General features: G+C 41.6%; 1 protein-coding gene across 5 annotated transcripts in view; it reads right to left on the reverse strand.

Moving 5' to 3' along the window:
- grk5 (G protein-coupled receptor kinase 5) overlaps positions 1-18,037 on the reverse strand; it is a 325,889-nt gene that overhangs the window by 14,041 nt on the left and 293,811 nt on the right. For all 5 annotated transcript variants that reach the window (XM_008119541.3, XM_062975644.1, XM_062975642.1 and 2 more), the window contains 2 exons: positions 11,964-12,101; positions 903-1,040 (listed from right to left, as the gene is read on the reverse strand). In XM_008119541.3, the coding sequence (XP_008117748.1) occupies positions 903-1,040; positions 11,964-12,101 (276 nt within the window). The remainder of the gene's footprint in view (positions 1-902; positions 1,041-11,963; positions 12,102-18,037) is intronic.

Below are 18,037 nucleotides of genomic sequence, written 5' to 3' on the forward strand. Positions count from 1 at the left end.
GAGGCTAAGAAGCTGAGGGACAGTGGGGGAAACTGTGGGGCAGTGTATTTCTTCATCCCTTTACCATGGTTAGTTGTGGGATCCCTTCCCACAACATTTAGCTGTTGTCCCTGGCTGCCTACTGCATCCTCTATGAGGAGTCAGGAATACATCTGACTACTCAGGGCTGTGTCTATGTGCTGCCGGCATAGAGTCCAATGGAGTTCCGCTGGAAAGAGCCCTGTGTCATTTGATGGGCTCTGGCAGAATCCATGTCGGCAGCACCAAGAAAACATTTCTTGGTCTCCATGTGATAGATCGTAAGAGAAAACAATGCCAAAACACATTGTATGCATGTTGTCAGGAAAACACTGGGATAAGATTGTAATACATCAGAGATGACTTAAAGGCAGATAGCAACAACTGTAAAGTGTGCAAAAAGTCTTGGAAAAAAAAGGTCCATTACAGAATCTTAAAATACTAATTTGCTATTAATAAAAGTTTGAAAGACTCATAAGGTCTTAACATAGCTGGAAAATATAGAGGTATAGAAGGTTGTCTTGAGTGGCAATCAATCACATGTTCAAACAGAATATATGCCCCAGCATCTCAGCCAGGCGTTGGCAGATCAAAAAACAACCTGGCAAAATGGCACTACCTAGAAGAATCCTTCATCCTGTGTGACTGTAAAGCAGAACAAACCACATCTGTATGCTTGCCCACAATACCCTGCCTCGTGCATAAAGGAAGGACTACAGACAATGCAGTCACTGTTGCCCGTTTTTGGTCTAAAGCTATTTAGCAGTTTGTGATTCCTTTATTTTGTCAGTTTTTAATATATCTATTTATGCAATGTTTTTTAACACAAAACATAAAGCCAGGTGCTGAAAAGGGAATACATGTATATATGTAGGAATACTTACCTCATTTTGCCAGGGAATTGATACAGAGCCTGTAGAAAACTTGGAATAGAAATCATCATCTGTTTGGTCCAGGTTTACTCCCTTGACAGTTGAAAACTGTTCTATGTCCAATACATCTTTGCAGTACACTGCTCTAGGCTGTCCCAGCACAAAGAAGAAAAAATATAAGAGAACCTGAACACATAATTGAAGTGACAAGTAAGAAAGGTTAAGACTGCGCCATAAGAACAGTAATGCCTTGTTATTCCTCCCAGGTGTGCTAACAATCAATTTATAAAAATATTTCTATATTAATCAGCATAAGCAACTGAACAATTTGTTAATCTTGGATGATGACGATGACAACATTTATTTATATCCCACTTTTCTTTCAAAATTGGGATTCAAAATGTCTAATAGTTTAAAAGAACAATAAAAAACCCAATAAAATAGAATTAAACTCTTTACAGAATCAAAAGAATTCAACACATCAATAACACTGCCTAACATACATTTGGTGCCTCAAACATTAGACCTGTTTCTGGGTATATTTGACTTGCTGGTTCCAAAAATGGCACTCGTTTTCCCCTATCAGCTCTAGGTTTTGAGATACAGAACATATGGTATAGATCAGTGTAAAGAAGTGTGTGATTTTATTTTGATTTATAGATGACATGTTTGTTTGATTTTGTTTAAACAGTCAGGTTTGGCTATGTTTAAAATGGGTGAATATTGGAGTTGATAATATGTAGGGGAAGGTAGCCATCTTAGCATTCTAAGGCAGGTTACCATAGCAACGGGGGCGGAGCCAACCGCTGTTTGAAGGAAAAAGGAGGGAACATTTTAAAAACCCAGTCAGTGAGAGTCTGTAATGGTGAAATTACAGTGAGGACTGATTCTCAAGTGGAGGATCAGGGTGGCTCAAATGAGGGAATTTGAGTCAATTCTAAAATAAGGTGACTTATTTTAGGGAGTCTGTGATTGTTAGTCACAGGAGATAGACTGGTTCCAGAATTGAGGGAAACCAGGAAAGCAGACCTCTGGTAGAGCCAGACTAAGCAAGTTAGGTGACTTGTTTAGGGCTAGTTGTGGAGGCTGTGGAGTAAGGGGAATTAATCCCAGTAGATCTAAATGATCAGTTTATAGTTGGTTTTGAGAGAAGAAAGTATTTTGGAAGTTAGAACACCTCAACATCTATTGTAACTGTTATTTAAATGCCTCAAAGAAGTTATTGAACTACTAAGCTTTGTACTTGAAATAAACTTGTTTTGTTCTTCAAACCATCTAAGTCTCTATCACACTCATATTCTAAGTTAAGCAACATCACCTTCTGAAGTAAATAAAGAAATCTTAAAAATAATAAGGGCCATCTGCCTGACATCTCCTCCATTTGGTGGCAGCGAAGATAATTAAATATATAATAATATAATTAACATCATCAACAAGACATCTTTATAATTGGTGGTAACTGTGTGGTGGGAAATAAAAGATTCCATTCCTGTCACCTCAGACCTTTACAATTGGTGGCAGCGGTGGGATCAAAAAAAGATTCCATCCCTGTCAGACACATCATTACAATTGGTGGCAGCGGTGGGATCTAAAAGGGATTCTTCCCTGTCACCTCAGTCCTTTACAATTGGTGGCAGCGGTGGGATCAAAAGGATTCCTCCCTGTCACATCATTACAATTGGTGGCAGCGGTGGGATCAAAAGGATTCCTCCCTGTCACAGTTCTTTACAATTGGTGGCAGCGGTGGGATCAAAAGGGATTCCTCTCTGCCACATCATCCTTTACAATTGGTGGCAGCGGTGGGATCAAAAAAAGATTCCATCCCTGTCAGACACATCATTACAATTGGTGGCAGCGGTGGGATCTGTTTGCCTGTAAAGCCATCTGTTTGCCTGTAAAGAATCATGATAACCATATCTAAGAAACTAGAGCAGGTGCAGTCTATCTAATACTATTTTATGAATCAGCACCCCCAAATAACCCCAGGAACAGGTGTAAAAACCAAGTCACCAAGATTCTTTTTTGGCTGGGCTTTGCAACAGAATAAAAATAATGAAAAAATTAAAGCATCAAAAACAGTTTTATTAAAACAGGACAGAACCACCCATCCTATTCTTTAAGTACATTCTGTTTTAGAAGCCTGTCTGGACAAAAAGATTTCAGTTGGCTTCCAGAAGGACAACAAGGAGGGGACATTCTGGCTCCAGAATCCAGGGGTAAAGACAGATAAGGTCCTCCTGCTGATCTCCACCAACTGTGATTGTGATATTGACAGTGACAGTGATGATACCAAGAGAAAAGCCTCTTCTGATGATCTCAGATCCCAGGACAGCTCATAGAAAGAGATACAACATGTCAAATAACTTGGACCTGAGCCATATATGGCTTTATATGTCATAATCAGCATTTTGAGTTGTGCCTTGAAACAAAGAGGAAACCAGTGTTGCTCTTGCAGCAGGGACATAGTATGATCACTGTAACCTACTCTGATTAAGAGCTGGGTGCAGCTCTTTGGATCAACTAAAGTTTTCAAACACTCTTCAAAGGCAATCTCAAGTAGATTGTGTTAGGTTAGTAGGTAAAGGTTTTTCCCTGACATTAAGTCTAGTCGTGTCCGACTCTGGGGGTTGGTGCTCATCTTCATTTCTAAGCCGAAGAGCTGGCATTGTCTGTAGATGCCTCCAAGGTCATGTGGCTGGCATGACTGCATGGAGCACCATCACCATCCTGCTGGAGCGGTACCTACTGATCTACTCATATTTGCATGTTTTCAAACTGCTTGGTTGGCAGAAGCTGGGGCTAACAGTGGGAGATCACCCCGCTTCATGGATTCAACTGCCAACCTTTTGGTCAGCAAGTTCAGCAACTCAGCGGTTTAACCCGCTGCACCATTGGGGGCATGTTACAGTAGTCCAAATGGGATGTGACTAAGGTATGTACCAGCCTGGCATCCCAAGAAACAATGTGCAAAGGCACTTCTGACAACTACAGAAACCTGGGCATTCGAATTCAAAGCTGGGTCCAGGAGTACACCCAAACTGTGAACCAGGGTCTTCAATGGGGAATGTAACCTCATTTAACATGGGTTGTATTCCTATTCTGTGATCTGTCTTTTGATTGACTAAGAGCACGTCTGTCTTATTGGGATAAAACTTCCATCTCTTTGCCCTCATCCAGCTTATTAATGATGACAGAGACTAGTTTAGGACCAGGACAGCCTTCTTAGATTGGGGTGAAAGGAACAATAGAACTGAGTGCCACCTGCATGATGCTGGCATAGTACCCTAAAACTCCAAATGAACCCTCCCAGTGGTTTCATTCCAGTTATATAGCATGGGGGACAAAGCAGAGTACCAAGGGACCCCAATGGCCAGGGGGTTAAACAGGAGTCCACCAGCACAACCATCTGGATTTGCCCTTCAAAAGGGAAGAGAACTACTATAGTACAGGGCTTCTTAAGTCCCATCCCAGAAGGATACCATAGTTGATGGTATTCAAAACCAGTTAAAGATCCAGTAGAACCAATATGGACACCCCCCTATCCAGTTCCCGGCATCAAGGGCACCCTCAACTGTCCCTGTCCCATAACCAGACTTGATATAGATAATCGATTTCATCTCGAAACTCCTGGAGTTGAGACCACCACATTTACCTTGCCCCAAAATAGTAGGTTGGACACTGGTTGATAATTATACTATGTAACAAAATTTGAAAATTTTTCTGATACTGGTTTGAAAGTGTTATTTACTGCTTCATTGTTCACTACTTACTTTGGAAACAGTTGTTATACTCCAGAAACGTTGTTTTCATGACTGCCACAAACTATGCTGAATTGACTGAGACTTTATGAGATACTTATTTCATTGAAAAACTATAGAAAAATGTGCTGCAGGATGTCCCGTAGAAACAAAGTTTTTGCAGTTTAATAAACATTTCCCATGTTTTTATGACAGAACCAATTAGGAAATGACATTTTTAACCAAGGAAGAAAAATCACTACAAAGTGTTATCCATTATGGAAGAATTCAAGGATGGCTTTTTCAACAAAGGCCTCACAATTTAGACAAGTTGGATTGCTGCCTTATTGTAAGAAGGTAATAACTACTCCTTTTATCCACTCAATTATTTTCTTTCTGCCTGTTTGATAAAGCAGAAAAGGCAAGAACCAAACGCATATTGGACAATTAGGACTCAAGGCTCCATCCACTAGAATTGTTTCAACAGCACCATCTAGGTTGGAGCTGATCTGAGCTACTTTGTCTGCAAAGTGCTGTACAAATTTTTCACAGTGTGCTCTTCAGTGGTCTGCATTTTCTACTTGAGGACCAGTATGTAATAGACTTGTGACCACTTTGAACAGCTTGAAGCCTACTGCATATTAAATTTGTTGGGTAGTAGCAAAAACAACAAAATGTCTTGAGGTGCTATAATTCCAACTATTCCCTTAGACCAATAGTTCTCAACCTGGGGTCCCCAGATGCTTTGGCTTTCAACTCCTAGAAATCCTAACAACAATATAATGCTCAGCTGGCAGGAATACTCTTTCCCTCTCTAACAGAAATACACAAAGAGTGTGTGGCAATTGTATGTAAAGCTTACATACAAGTTAACCACAGTGTCCATTCCATTGCAATGGTTGATAATGCTGTCATTATAGCTTTGCTTTGTTACCCTGTTTAGGAAGGCAGAAAAGAATTGTCTTAATTAAGCTTTCTGTTAAGTTGTATTGCAGCAAAATTGAAGTAGTAGACGGTCAGCAACAGGATTTCTTGGGTATTAAATATTTATTTATTTCTGAATGCTGTCCCATTCAGCGAGTTGGAACAAATGCCTTGTGACATAAAGTGGCTGCACAGAGATTTGGGCAGCATTTCTCCATTAGATCTGTGCAACCTGTGCTAACCTCACCAGTTCCCCACTGGCTGCACTGACTCACACTAAAGCTTATGACATCAAGACTAGCGCTAAACATAATAAATGGAGACCCTAAATTTGAGAGACTTGCCGAATTTACCTATATATCAGGAAGTGGGAGCAGTGTGATAGATTACGTTCTGGTAGCAAATCACACGTATAAACATATAGAGAATTTCACCACAATACCCAGAACAGAAAGTGACCATCTCCCAATTTCTTATATAGTAAGTCTTCCTAATGCACAACGCATAAGTCCACAACACTATCTAGATCAGGGGTCCCCAAACTAAGGCCCGGGGGCCGGATGCGGCCCATCGAAGCCATTTATCCGGCCCCCATGGCACAAGGGCAGAAGGGGGTTGGGCTAAATGACCCAAGGGGGCTCTTACAACTATTATTATTATTATTATTATTATTATTATTATTATTATTATTATTAACATTGAAGCTGGCTGGACATCTGTCAGGGGCAATACTAATGGCTTTTGGTGCACAAAGGCAGAAGGGGATTGGACTAAATGGCCCAAGGGGTCTTTTCCAACCCTCTTTATTGTTGTTTTGTTGTTGTTGTTGTTGTTGTTGTTGTTGTTGTTATTAACATTGAGGCTGGATGGCCATCTGTCAGGGATGCTTTGCTTGTGCTTTTGGTGCACAAAGGCAGAAGGGGATTGGACTAAATGGCCCAAGGGGTTTCTTCCAACCCTCTTTATTATTATTATTATTATTATTATTATTATTATTATTATTATTATTATTAACATTGAGGCTGGGTAGCCATCTGTCAGGGATGCTTTGCTTGTGCTTTCGGTGCACAAAACCAGAAAGGGATTGGACTCAATGGCCCAAAGGGTCTCTTCCAACCCTCTTTTTTATTATTATTATTGTTGTTGTTATTATTATTATTATTACTATTATTATTATTGCTCGGTGGCCAACTATAGTTCGGCCCTCCAACGGTCCGAAGGATCGTGAACTGGCTCCCTGTTTAAAAAGTTTGGGGACCCCTGATCTAGATAATTCCACCCTAAACATAAGACGAAACAGACTTAAATGGGATACAAAAAAGCAAAACAAACCTCCAGCAACTTCAGACCCCTTCTTGCTGGAGGAGTTGGGAAAGATCATAGCAGAAACAGAAACTGCGGAGGAAGCAATATCAAAATACTCACATCTCACAGAAGAATTAATAGTCTCAGGGAAAAAATTAGTAGGCAGATTTAGGACCCAAAGCCAAGGAGAGGGGACAACAGATACACAGAAGGAATGTGCAAAACTAAAAAAGAAGCTAAACCAGATTTATCAGTCCTATAGACCAGAAAACTCCCAGAATCTCCCCAAAATGTACTACACAATCAAAAAACAATACAAAGCCATGTTAGTGAGAAACAAGAGGGAGAAAATGAACAGAAGATGGGATGCCCTGGTTGATGCTTTCTTAAACAACAACTCCAAGCAATTCTGGACCCTGGTCACGGGAATGCTGGGAACTGGGAAAACCTCTCCCAAATGCCATATACCAGCTCAGGTGTGGGAAAAGTATTTTACTATACTATATGGGTCAAATGAAGAGATACCCAGAAGGGAGTGGGAAGAAAATCCAGTGATCTCCTTCGGTAGCACAGATGCACCACAATGGCCCCTGGTGACCAGTAGGGAGATTAAAAGTTTGATTTCATCACTTAAAAACGGTAAAGCCCCAGGCCCAGATCAAATAGCCCCCGAACATCTAAAAAACAACATCTCATGGTGGACAGCCTTTCTGGCCCCCCTCTTCACACATATTAACCGCACAGCCCTAATTCCTGCCCCGTGGTCAAAATCTATTATAATCCCAATTTATAAAAAAGGGGACAAAAATGACCCAGCAAATTACCGTCCCATCAACCTGCTCTCGGTGGTGGGAAAACTTTATTCTTGCCACTTATATAACAGGCTCCTAGACTGGTTGGACTCTGAAAAAATAATAGGTGAGGAACAGGCAGGCTTTAGAAAAGGGAGGTCTACCATAGACCACTGTATTGTGCTAAACCACCTAGCTGAAAAATACCAAAAACATCCCTACAAGGGACTATATACTGCTTTCATCGATCTAAAAGCCGCGTTTGACTCTGTCCCAAGAAATTTGCTGTGGCAAAAACTGCAGGAGACCACAATCGACAAAAGGTTGCTCTGGCTGATCAAGAGCTTATACTCAGACACTACAACACAAGTAAGATGCGGTGTACAAGGCAACCTCTCAAAACCAATAGCTGTCAACAGGGGGGTGCGCCAGGGCTGTATCCTGGCCCCTATTTTGTTTAATTTATACCTGAATGACTTGGCCGCCCATGTTTCACTACCAAATGGGCATCCCCCTAAAATTTCATCCACCAATATACCCCTATTGCTGTATGCAGATGATGCTGCCCTCATATCCTACACCATGGTAGGACTCAAGCGAGTGCTGAGGGCATTCTACGAATATTGTGAGAAAAATCAGCTAAAGATAAACTACAGTAAAACTAAAATCATGATTTTCTCAAAAAAGCGAGCCAGACATAACTGGTATATAAGAAGAAAACTTAATACAACAAGTTTCTTCCTTTAAATACTAAAGCTTATGGATGAAACTTGCCCCAGTTGTCCTTTCTTAGTGCTCCGACCACCAGTGTTTCAGAAATTATTCAATTGGAGTACTACCTGGCTGGAAAGACAACTTAGAGATCATATTCTGTCACTGAAAGTTAAAAGACTATTAATCTGTTGTATGATGTTGTAAAAACTGAATAGTATGCCAGCCACAGATAAATGCTAGATTTCATTTAATTCACAATTCAGAGAGATGGCTGATAGATGGGGGAAAAAGGAAACAATAAAGCAAGAATCTTTAAATAGATCTCATTGAAATGAGTGGAAACAGTACACATTCCACATGGGTTGGCTTCAAAGACCTATACCAGGGGTCCCCAAACTTTTTAAGCAGAGGGCCGGTCCACAATCCTTCAGACTGTTGAGGGGCCGAATTATCATTTGAAAAAAAATATAAACAAATTCCTATGCATACTGCACATGTCTTATTTGTAGTGCAACAACAACAACAACAACAACAACGAAAGAATACAATATTTAAAAATGAAAACAATTTTAACCAACATAAACCTATTAGGATTTCAATGAAAAGTGTGGGCCTGCTACTGGCCAATGAGATAGTCAAGTTAATTAGGATTGTTGTTGTTGTGTGCCTTCACGTCATGTCAAACTTTGGTCGAGCCTAAGTCTAAAATTAATTATTTATTTACTGCATTTATTTACTACATTTATATCCCACCCTTCTCACCCCGAAGAGGACTCAGAGCAGCTATATGTACATACAATATATTATATTATTAGCATAACACAATATTAGCATTATATATTACTATATTGAACTATACCACTATACTATTATATAATATGTAATATATACCATATAATTAATATTATTATATGGTATTACTATTAGTATTATATTGTAAGATAATAATAAGATTATTATCAATATTATATGTATATACAATCTATTATATTATTAAAACTGATATAACATATTATATTATAAAACTGAGGGCGGGGGCCAGGTAAATGACCTTGGAGGGCCGCATCCGGCCCCTGGGCCTTAGTTTGGGGACCCCTGACCTATACGAATGTGGTCAAGATCCTATGCATTCATCATTATGAGCCAACACAGTTATGCTGTAATTTCAGAGTTGTACAAAATGCACCACAGCCCTGAATTAGCTTGTCTTCCAATCCACGGAATCAAAAATGGGAGAGAAGAGTTGGACTCTTGTGACATGACTAATGGCACTACGGATCATGTGTATGCTACCTTTAAGAAATCACAACCATTTGTGCAACTCTTTTGATAGCAGTACAGGATCCCAACAGGATTCCAGTCTTTGGTATTAGAAGGGCTATTCAAGTGAAATTAAACATGAGATCAAAATACATCCACTCTATGGTCATTCAAAACAGCAATTTCAAGCGTTATTAGAAACACTATCATCAATCTTTTCATTTGATTTATGTCTTTTATTTGGTTGCACTTTACGGCATTGAATAGTTGCCGTTATTTGTTATTTGAACCACCTTGAGTCCCCAAGGGGAGATAGGGCAGGTGTTCTTGGAAGACACAGATTATCTAGACCTGGCTGAGACATGGAACTGAAACAGCCATGGTCATCTTAGTGGATGATCTATGCTGGGAGCTGGACAGGGGGAGTGTGTCCTTGTTGGTTCTGCTAGTCCTCTCAGTGGCCTTCGATACTGTAGACCGCAGTATCCTTCTGGGACGCCTGGCAGGAATGGCTCTTGGGGATACTGTTCTACAGTGGCTACAGTTCTTCCTGGAGGGCTGTTCCCAGTAAGTGTTGTTGGGTGACATCTGCTCAATTCTGCAGCCATTGTTCTGTGGGGTCCCGCAGGGTTCAATACTGTCTCCCATGTTGTTTAATATCTACATGAAGCTGTTGGGAGAGATCATCTGGAGATTTGGAGTTCGACGTCATCTGTACACAGATGACGTTTGATTCTCTCACTCCTTTCCACCTGCTACTAAGGAGGCTGTTCAGGTTCTGAACTGGTGCTTGGCAGCTGTGACAGTCTGGATGAGGGCGAACAAATTGAAATTGAATCCAGGCAAGACAGAGGTACTCCCGGTCAGTTGCAAGGACGAAGAAGATATAGGGTTATACTCCCACTGAAGATGCAGGTTCGCAGTTTGGGGGTGATCCTGAACTCATCGTTGAGCCTGGAACCCCAGGATTCGGCGGTGGCCAGGGGAGCATTTGCACAATTAAAACTTGTATGCCAGTTGCACCTATACCTTGGGAAGTCTGACTTGGACACAGTAGTCCACGCTCTGGGTGTGTCCTGAATAGACTACTGCAACCTGCTCTACACGGGGTTGCCTTTGAAGACTGTTCGGAAGCTTCAAATAGTCTAATGGGTGGCAGCCAGATAGCTCACCGGAGTGGCATACAGGGAGCGTACAACCCGCCCATTACGTCAGCTCCACTCTGCTGCCAGTCTGCCAGTCTGCCAGTCTGCTACCGAGCACAATGCAAAGTGCTGGCTTTAGCCTATAAAGTCCTAAATGGTTCTGGCCCAGTTTATCTGTCCGAGCGGATCTTCCCCTATGAATCATCATGGAGTTTAAGATAATTTGGGGAGGCCATGCTCTCGGTCCCACCTCCTTCACAGGTGCGATTGGCAAGGACGAGAGACAGGGCCTTCTCAGTGGTGGTCCCTCGGCTGTGGAATTCCCTCCCCAGGGATATTAGATCAGCCCCCTCCCTCCTGACCTTCCGTAAGAGAGTGAAAACATGGCTCTGTCACCAAACCTTTGGAGAACTTGTGCAATAGATAGATATGGAATTATGTGCAATGACTATTTGAACAGCCTGGATTACGATTGTAGATAGCATGGTTAATAGTGAAGGTATTGTTTTAAATCTTTTAATGTATTTTATAATTCTGTTGTAAAATGTTTATTTTAATTGTGCATTATTTTAAGGCATTGAATAGTTTCCTATGCGTAATGCCACCTTGAGTCACCCCACGCCTGGTGTTGAGAAAGGCAAGGTATAAATGTTGTGAATAATTAAATAATACATTTTATTATTATTATATTATATCAATCTGTAATGGCCCAAACACTTTTCTAAAATGGAGAAATATTACTCTGTGTTACAACTTCTATGATAGAAAATGGCAGTTTCAACAATTTACACATACAGAGATTGAGAATGTGTTTTTGCATTACAGTGGGCCCTTGGTATGTATACTTTCTTAAAGAATTTACATTATCCTTCCCTGCCAATACCAACATTATAGAGGATGCTGCCATAACAGTTAAAATAAAATTTTATTTTCATCATTGTGTAATGTGAAAGAGACCGCTGCAGTTCTGAGGAGGTAAAGTAATGCGAACATATTAGAATGTATCTAGAATGTGGCTTGGATCCTGGCATTATAAACCAACATATGCCCACCAACATATGCCTATTGGTTCTAAAGGAAAACAGACCTCAACAGGAGCAGAAAACAGGAGAAGACATTCAGGCAAAAGAACAATCTCAAGCAGTGTGTTTTCAAGTTCTACTTAAGTTCTGTGATATTCTTTCATGCACTACTTACATCAGGGACAAAAGGTGGGTCCAGCATTCCAGCTTCTAAGCGCTTGAAATTCATATTCTTGAAAAATGGGTGCTTCTTTACTTCAACTGCTCCTTCTTCATGACAACCCAGCCTCTGTTTCACATCTTTGGTCAGTAGCTGAGAGAGGAAAAAAAAACCCAAGAGAATTTAAAGAAAGTGTTTCTTGGTATTGTATATGTTTAGAAATTCAGAAAACCTAGAATTCTATATAGTCTACCTATATTTGCAATGTTGCCTTTTGCACAGATTTGATTAAAATGTTATCTGTAGGAATGTCTAGGTCCTTCCGTTCAATTTGGGGCTGCGGTGGTGCAATGGGTTAAACTTTTGTGCTGGCTGAACTGCTGACCTGAAGGTTGGCAGTTTGAATCTGTGAGACAGGGCGAGCTCCCGTCTGTCAGCCCTAGCTTCCCTGCCAACCTAGCAGTCAATACCTAACAGTGACCTTGGCCAGCACTTGAAAACAATCGGCACTAACGAAATTACCATCTGTCAGCTGCAAAAGGCCACCCAACTTCGATCTGCACACATTATTTGCCGATACATTACATAGTCCTAGACACTTGGAAAGTGTCTGATGTGTGATCCAATACAAAAGCCAGCATAGTGATATTGTTTGCTGTGTACTAATCTTGTTGTGTATCTAATCATCATCATCATCATCATCATCTTTATTTATATACTGCCCTATCTTCCCAAAGGGACTCAGGACAGTTTCCAATAAAAAATGGCAATCATTCAATGCCAGAATACACTAACTGAGAGACATAAACAATGCCCCATATCCAAAAAGAAAATGCACAACTATAACAAAATTACAAATGATCACAGATAAATGAAATTAAGTGATAACATAACCAATCAACCATTACATAGCTAACATTCAAAAACGATAAAAATTTAAACAAATCTAAAATCCGTTTAAAATAATTAAGATTTTTATATCCACTCTGAACAAATCTTGCCAAGAAACCCCTGTGATAGGTTTCCTTTAGGGCAGTGATTCCCAAAGTGGGCGCTACCGACCCCTGGTGGGTGATGCAGCGATCCAGGGGGGCGGTGATGGCACCTATTACGACATGGGGGCGGGGCCAGGGGAGGGGTGGGGTCTCTTCCCAAGTGACGGAGACAGGGCGGAGCCCCTGAGGCGCCTGTTAGGACACGGGGTGGAGCTAGAGGAGTGGGCATGGCTTCTTCCCAAGAGCCCGAGACATGCTTGAGCCCCTGAGGCGCTTATTGGGACACAGAGGGCAGAGCTAGGGAAGGGGGTGGGGCCTCCTTGCAAGAACCCGAGACGGGGCTGAGCCTTTTTACACCTCCCCTAAGGTGCTTGTTAGAACATGGGGGTGGGGTATAGAGGCCCCTCCCCCTCCTCTAGCCCCGTCCCCTGTGTCCTGGCAGGTGCTGCAGGACAAGGATAGAAGCTCAGCCCTGCCACAGAGCTCATAACTCCACCCATCCCAGTCCTGGCCACCCATTTGTGGCCCCGCCCACCTCCCCCTCCCCCTCCCAGCCCTGCATCTTGGACTAGGGGAGAGGCTCAGCCCCGCCCTCTTGAGCAGGAGCTACGCCCACCCCTCTAGCCCAGCCCACTGTGTCCTGGCAGGCGCTGCAGGACAGGGATAGAAGCTCAGCCCTGCCTCAGAGCTCATAACTCCGCCCATCCCAGTCCTGGCCACTCATTTGTGGCCCCACCCACCTCCCCCTCCCAGCCCTGCATCTTGGACTAGGGGAGAGGCTCAGCCCCGCCCTCTTGAGCAGGAGCCATGCCCACCCCTCTGAGCCACGCCCCCCTTCCAGGGGGCACTGAGTAATATTTTTTTCTGGAAAGGGGGCGGTAGGCCAAACAAGTTTGGGAACCACTGCTTTAGGGTCACCATGAATCAAAAACAGCTTAAAGGAACACAACTCATGGACAGAACATTTTTGGATAAGTAGGTAAATGTCACAGGAACCATCAAACAATGGCTGATCAGAGGTCTACTCTTCTTTGATGAAGAAATAAGAAGATAACCAAGAAAGTTGATAACATTGTGAATGTAACTGCCACTCATCATACCTTGAATGCAACAGTTTGATTGGCTTTTGTAACCATTTATTTGAAATTTATAATGGTTTATTGTGTATAATACAATGTTTAATGATATTTAATACATTGTTATTATTCCATTTAGTGGACACTTGTTAGTTCAAGTCCTTGGGAACTCATTTTTTCTTATAGTGATTTGGGAGGGATCTATGGGCTGCTGTGGTGAGTGCAACTGTTCACATATCTCATCCCTGACCACAGAGTGGGACAAAATGCACTGAGAAGGCTGGCACTACTTCACCCAGACCTGGCCAAGTGTATCTTGACTAAGACTCCATGAGAAACTTCTCAACATCACTAGCCTTGTGAGATTTGCCCAGTATTTTTTTGGGCTTATACATAGCCCAGTTAATCTTTTTGTTCACAATGTTCAGCTAAGCCGTCAGTATGAAGCACCCAGCTTCACGGTGTGCTCGCATACGTCCAGTATGATTATCCCAACCTTTGTCTGGTTGCCTTTGGGAGATGAAAAGAAATTCTTCTGTGTTACTATGGCACATTCTTTTTTACTTTCCCTGGTGTTTTAACCACTTTATGTAGGACATCTTGGGTTTTAGCCACACTGGACTTGGACTCTGGCCTCCCACACAGTATGAAGTTGTTTAGAGCTTTGACACAACTTGTGGTTTTGAAAGGAAGTGGTGAGATCACTTAGCACTATACAGATATGGAAAGTGGAAGCCCTAAGGGTTGGGAAAGCTGATCAATGGTGGTTAAACTGTGGGTTTGGGCATCTTCAATTCTGGCACATGTGGCTGGGTTGCTCTGATTGCCCCTTAGATGGGTAAACTTTGGCTAATTGTTTTCTGCCCTGCTTGGATACACACTGATCTTAGTTACTCGGCACATCATATTCACTCCTTCCATCAACTGATTGAGAAATATTTTGGTACATAATATAACAATTACCAAAGTTGTGGCCATCCACACTTACCCTAAAGTGTTGCTGTCCAGTTTCTCTGGCTGGATCTACACTGTCCTAAATCCCAGGATTTGATCTCAGATTATCTGTTTATCCCAGATTATCTGGCTGCATAAACTCATATAATCCAGTTCAAAGAAGATAATCTGGGATCATATCCTGGGATATAGGGCAGTGTAGATCCAGTCTCTGTCTCAATGCAAAACAACATTTTCCAAAAAGGCAAAGTAATGAGGCTAAATAACATTGTGCCCAAGAACCGAAGCTGAAAGCAGGTGTGGGTTGAATGCCAGGACACAAAGCCATTCCTTTGGATCCAGAAGTACTGCTCTGGCAGGTCCAGTTATTTAAGAGAAATGTGGGGCAATCTTTTTTCAAATGATGCCTAAAGTTAATATAGTCTACCAATTAAATTACTCAAAATATGAAAACGGCCACAAGTCAGATACAACAAATCCACCAAACACAGTGCAAACACATGGGATCTCTTTCCTGGCCAAGTATATTCTTCCCTTATATATTATTGCTAAATTCTTTATCTCCCTCAAAATGCTCATCTCTCCACCCACTCACAGACATGCTGTTGTGCTCTAGGTGAATTGATGTAGATTCCACATGAGACTTTTTCTGACACGAAAGGTTAGACGGGATTTTCAGACAGTACTGGGTCAATTGTATGACCCTTCAATCATTTCTGCTCATTTTGGAAAAGTTAATATTTGGACTACAAGTCTCAGAAAATTTCCAATGAGCACAGTGCATTTTTAAATTCCGTAATAAGGTCCTGGAGTGGAAGCCTTTGTGAGGTTTAGGGACACAAATGAATGAATTTAGTCCCAAGTGACGTCTCCGGCCCATCCCCTGTTCAGATATCAGCCAGCACGCCAACACCTTAAATCAAGAAATATTTTTCTAAGAGCTACAGAGATACTTGCAGGAACATCTCAGCAATTGATAGTCCAAAAGGGGTAGGCTAAAACTCAGAATTTCAAACCATGGCTGTTACCGAATGAGAGACTTCCTCCCAGGTACACAGAAGACTGGGCGACTTGGAAGGAACTGAATAGACTGCACTCTGGCACAATAAGATGCAGAGCCAACCTTAAGAAATGGGGCCACAAAGTGGAGTCCACAACGTGCGAGTGTGGAGAAGAGCAAACCACAGACCATCTACTACAATGCAGTCTGAGACCTGCCACATGCACAATGGAGGACCTTCTTATAGCAACACCAGAGGCATTCCAAGTGGCCAGCTACTGGCCAAAGGACATTTAGTATAACGCCAAGTTTTTAACTCTGTGTTTTCAAATACATTACAACTGTACCTTCGGTTCACTTCTGACACAATAAATAAATAAATAGTTCCAAGGGCAGGTGGAGACAGAGACAGATAGTAATTATTCACATCTAAGTGAAAGGCACTCTGTACATGTTTGGAGGCACATAATATTTTAGCCAACATATGATAACAAGATAGCTTGCAATGAATAATTAAGAACAAAAATAAAATTTGACACTTCTTGTCTGCTTCCTGCTTGCCCCCATGGGAAAAAAAAATCCAATTCCCTGTTGCAAACTAAATGACAATCCAAAACTGTTTAGATTTTACCCAGATTTTCTGCACTTGTGTGCGAATCGGTTGACCTATGGTGAACACATGCATTTCATAGGGCTTTTAAGGTAATGAATACTCAGAGGTGGCTTAGTCAGAAAAAGCTAAAAGCTAAATCAACCAAGCTAGAGTTAAGTGGAAAAGGGAGGCAAGCCAAAGAAACAGAAGAATATGGAGCAGGGCAGAGAAAAATGAATTTGAATGGGTTAACTTATTCAAAACAAGAACTTATTGTTTCTCCTTCTATCCTCAGTTTTTTTGTAAGCTATTAGCTTGGAAATTTTGCCTTATAAGGAAAAGTGCCAATTCAGAAAGGGTGCCTGGTGTGTTTCTAAGGGGGCCTGTAGAAATGTTCTCATTTTTCCCTGTTGCAGACTCTTCTATATAGAACAGCTTATTCATTGATGTCCATATGTGTTCTAGTAGCACATTGTATGTATGAGCACTGAATTACCAAATTGCTGAAGTTGGTGTAATCAATCATTCCTTCAGCACCTCAAGGCAGGGGTCTCAAACAAGACACCCAGTTCTTAAGCCCTATTCAGGTCTTCTTGGAGATTTGAGTGAGCATACAAGCAGGGGAGTGTGCTAGTCATGCTAAGTTTGTTGCTTCACTAATATGAAAGTGATGAGTCTGAACAGGAGAACTCGCTTAGTCCAAGAAGGATCTTTCTGTGAACCAGAACCCTAAGATCAGATCATGTGGGAAATCACCATGCTTCAAAATTGTTGCTTTTTTATGTGAGTAAAGTGGCAATGGAGGAGATGGTGCAAAACACTTCCCAACTGGAGTGGCTACGTGAGTCAAAATAATGTCCCAATGTCTTCTTGAGTTAGCAGATGTAATGGATTGGCCTACCTTGCAAGGTTGGTTTATAAGGCAGTTAAAGGCCTTGCTTGGAAAAGCTAAGCCAAGAAGGGGGAGGAGTCATCAGGCAGCTTAATGTGAGAAAGTGCAGCCTGATTAGTTGGTAAAATTGGAGTTGCTTAGCAACCGGAGGTGGCAGAACCCAAGAGACAGTTGGAGCTATTCAGCCAGAGAATTAGGGAGATAGGGTTTGGTGTTTGTAGAGATAGGAAGTGAATTTTAAGAAGAAAGGAAGGTTTTGGGAACTGTTTGAGAGAAACCTCTTTGAGGGAAAAGTAATTAGCCTTCAGGGAGAAGTGCTAAGAACTGTAGTGAGCCTCTTAAAGTTTAGAGTGCTTGAGTTTGGAGCCTCTGGGAAGAGGTCTATAAGGTTTGAAAAGCCTGTTAATATTCCTTTGTGAGGGAACAATGTTTTTCAAGAAACTCCAGTTTAAGAACCATTCGCTGTTAAAGCAAAGCCTGTTATTTTTATTGAAACCAATATGCAACATTTCTGTTCAAGTACTAATAAAAATCATAATTCTGTTTTACTTCACTCCAAGTATTCATGCATTTTCCTAAG

The sequence above is a fragment of the Anolis carolinensis genome, chromosome 3, assembly GCF_035594765.1.
Source record: "Anolis carolinensis isolate JA03-04 chromosome 3, rAnoCar3.1.pri, whole genome shotgun sequence".
Taxonomy (NCBI): Eukaryota; Metazoa; Chordata; class Lepidosauria; order Squamata; family Dactyloidae; genus Anolis; species Anolis carolinensis.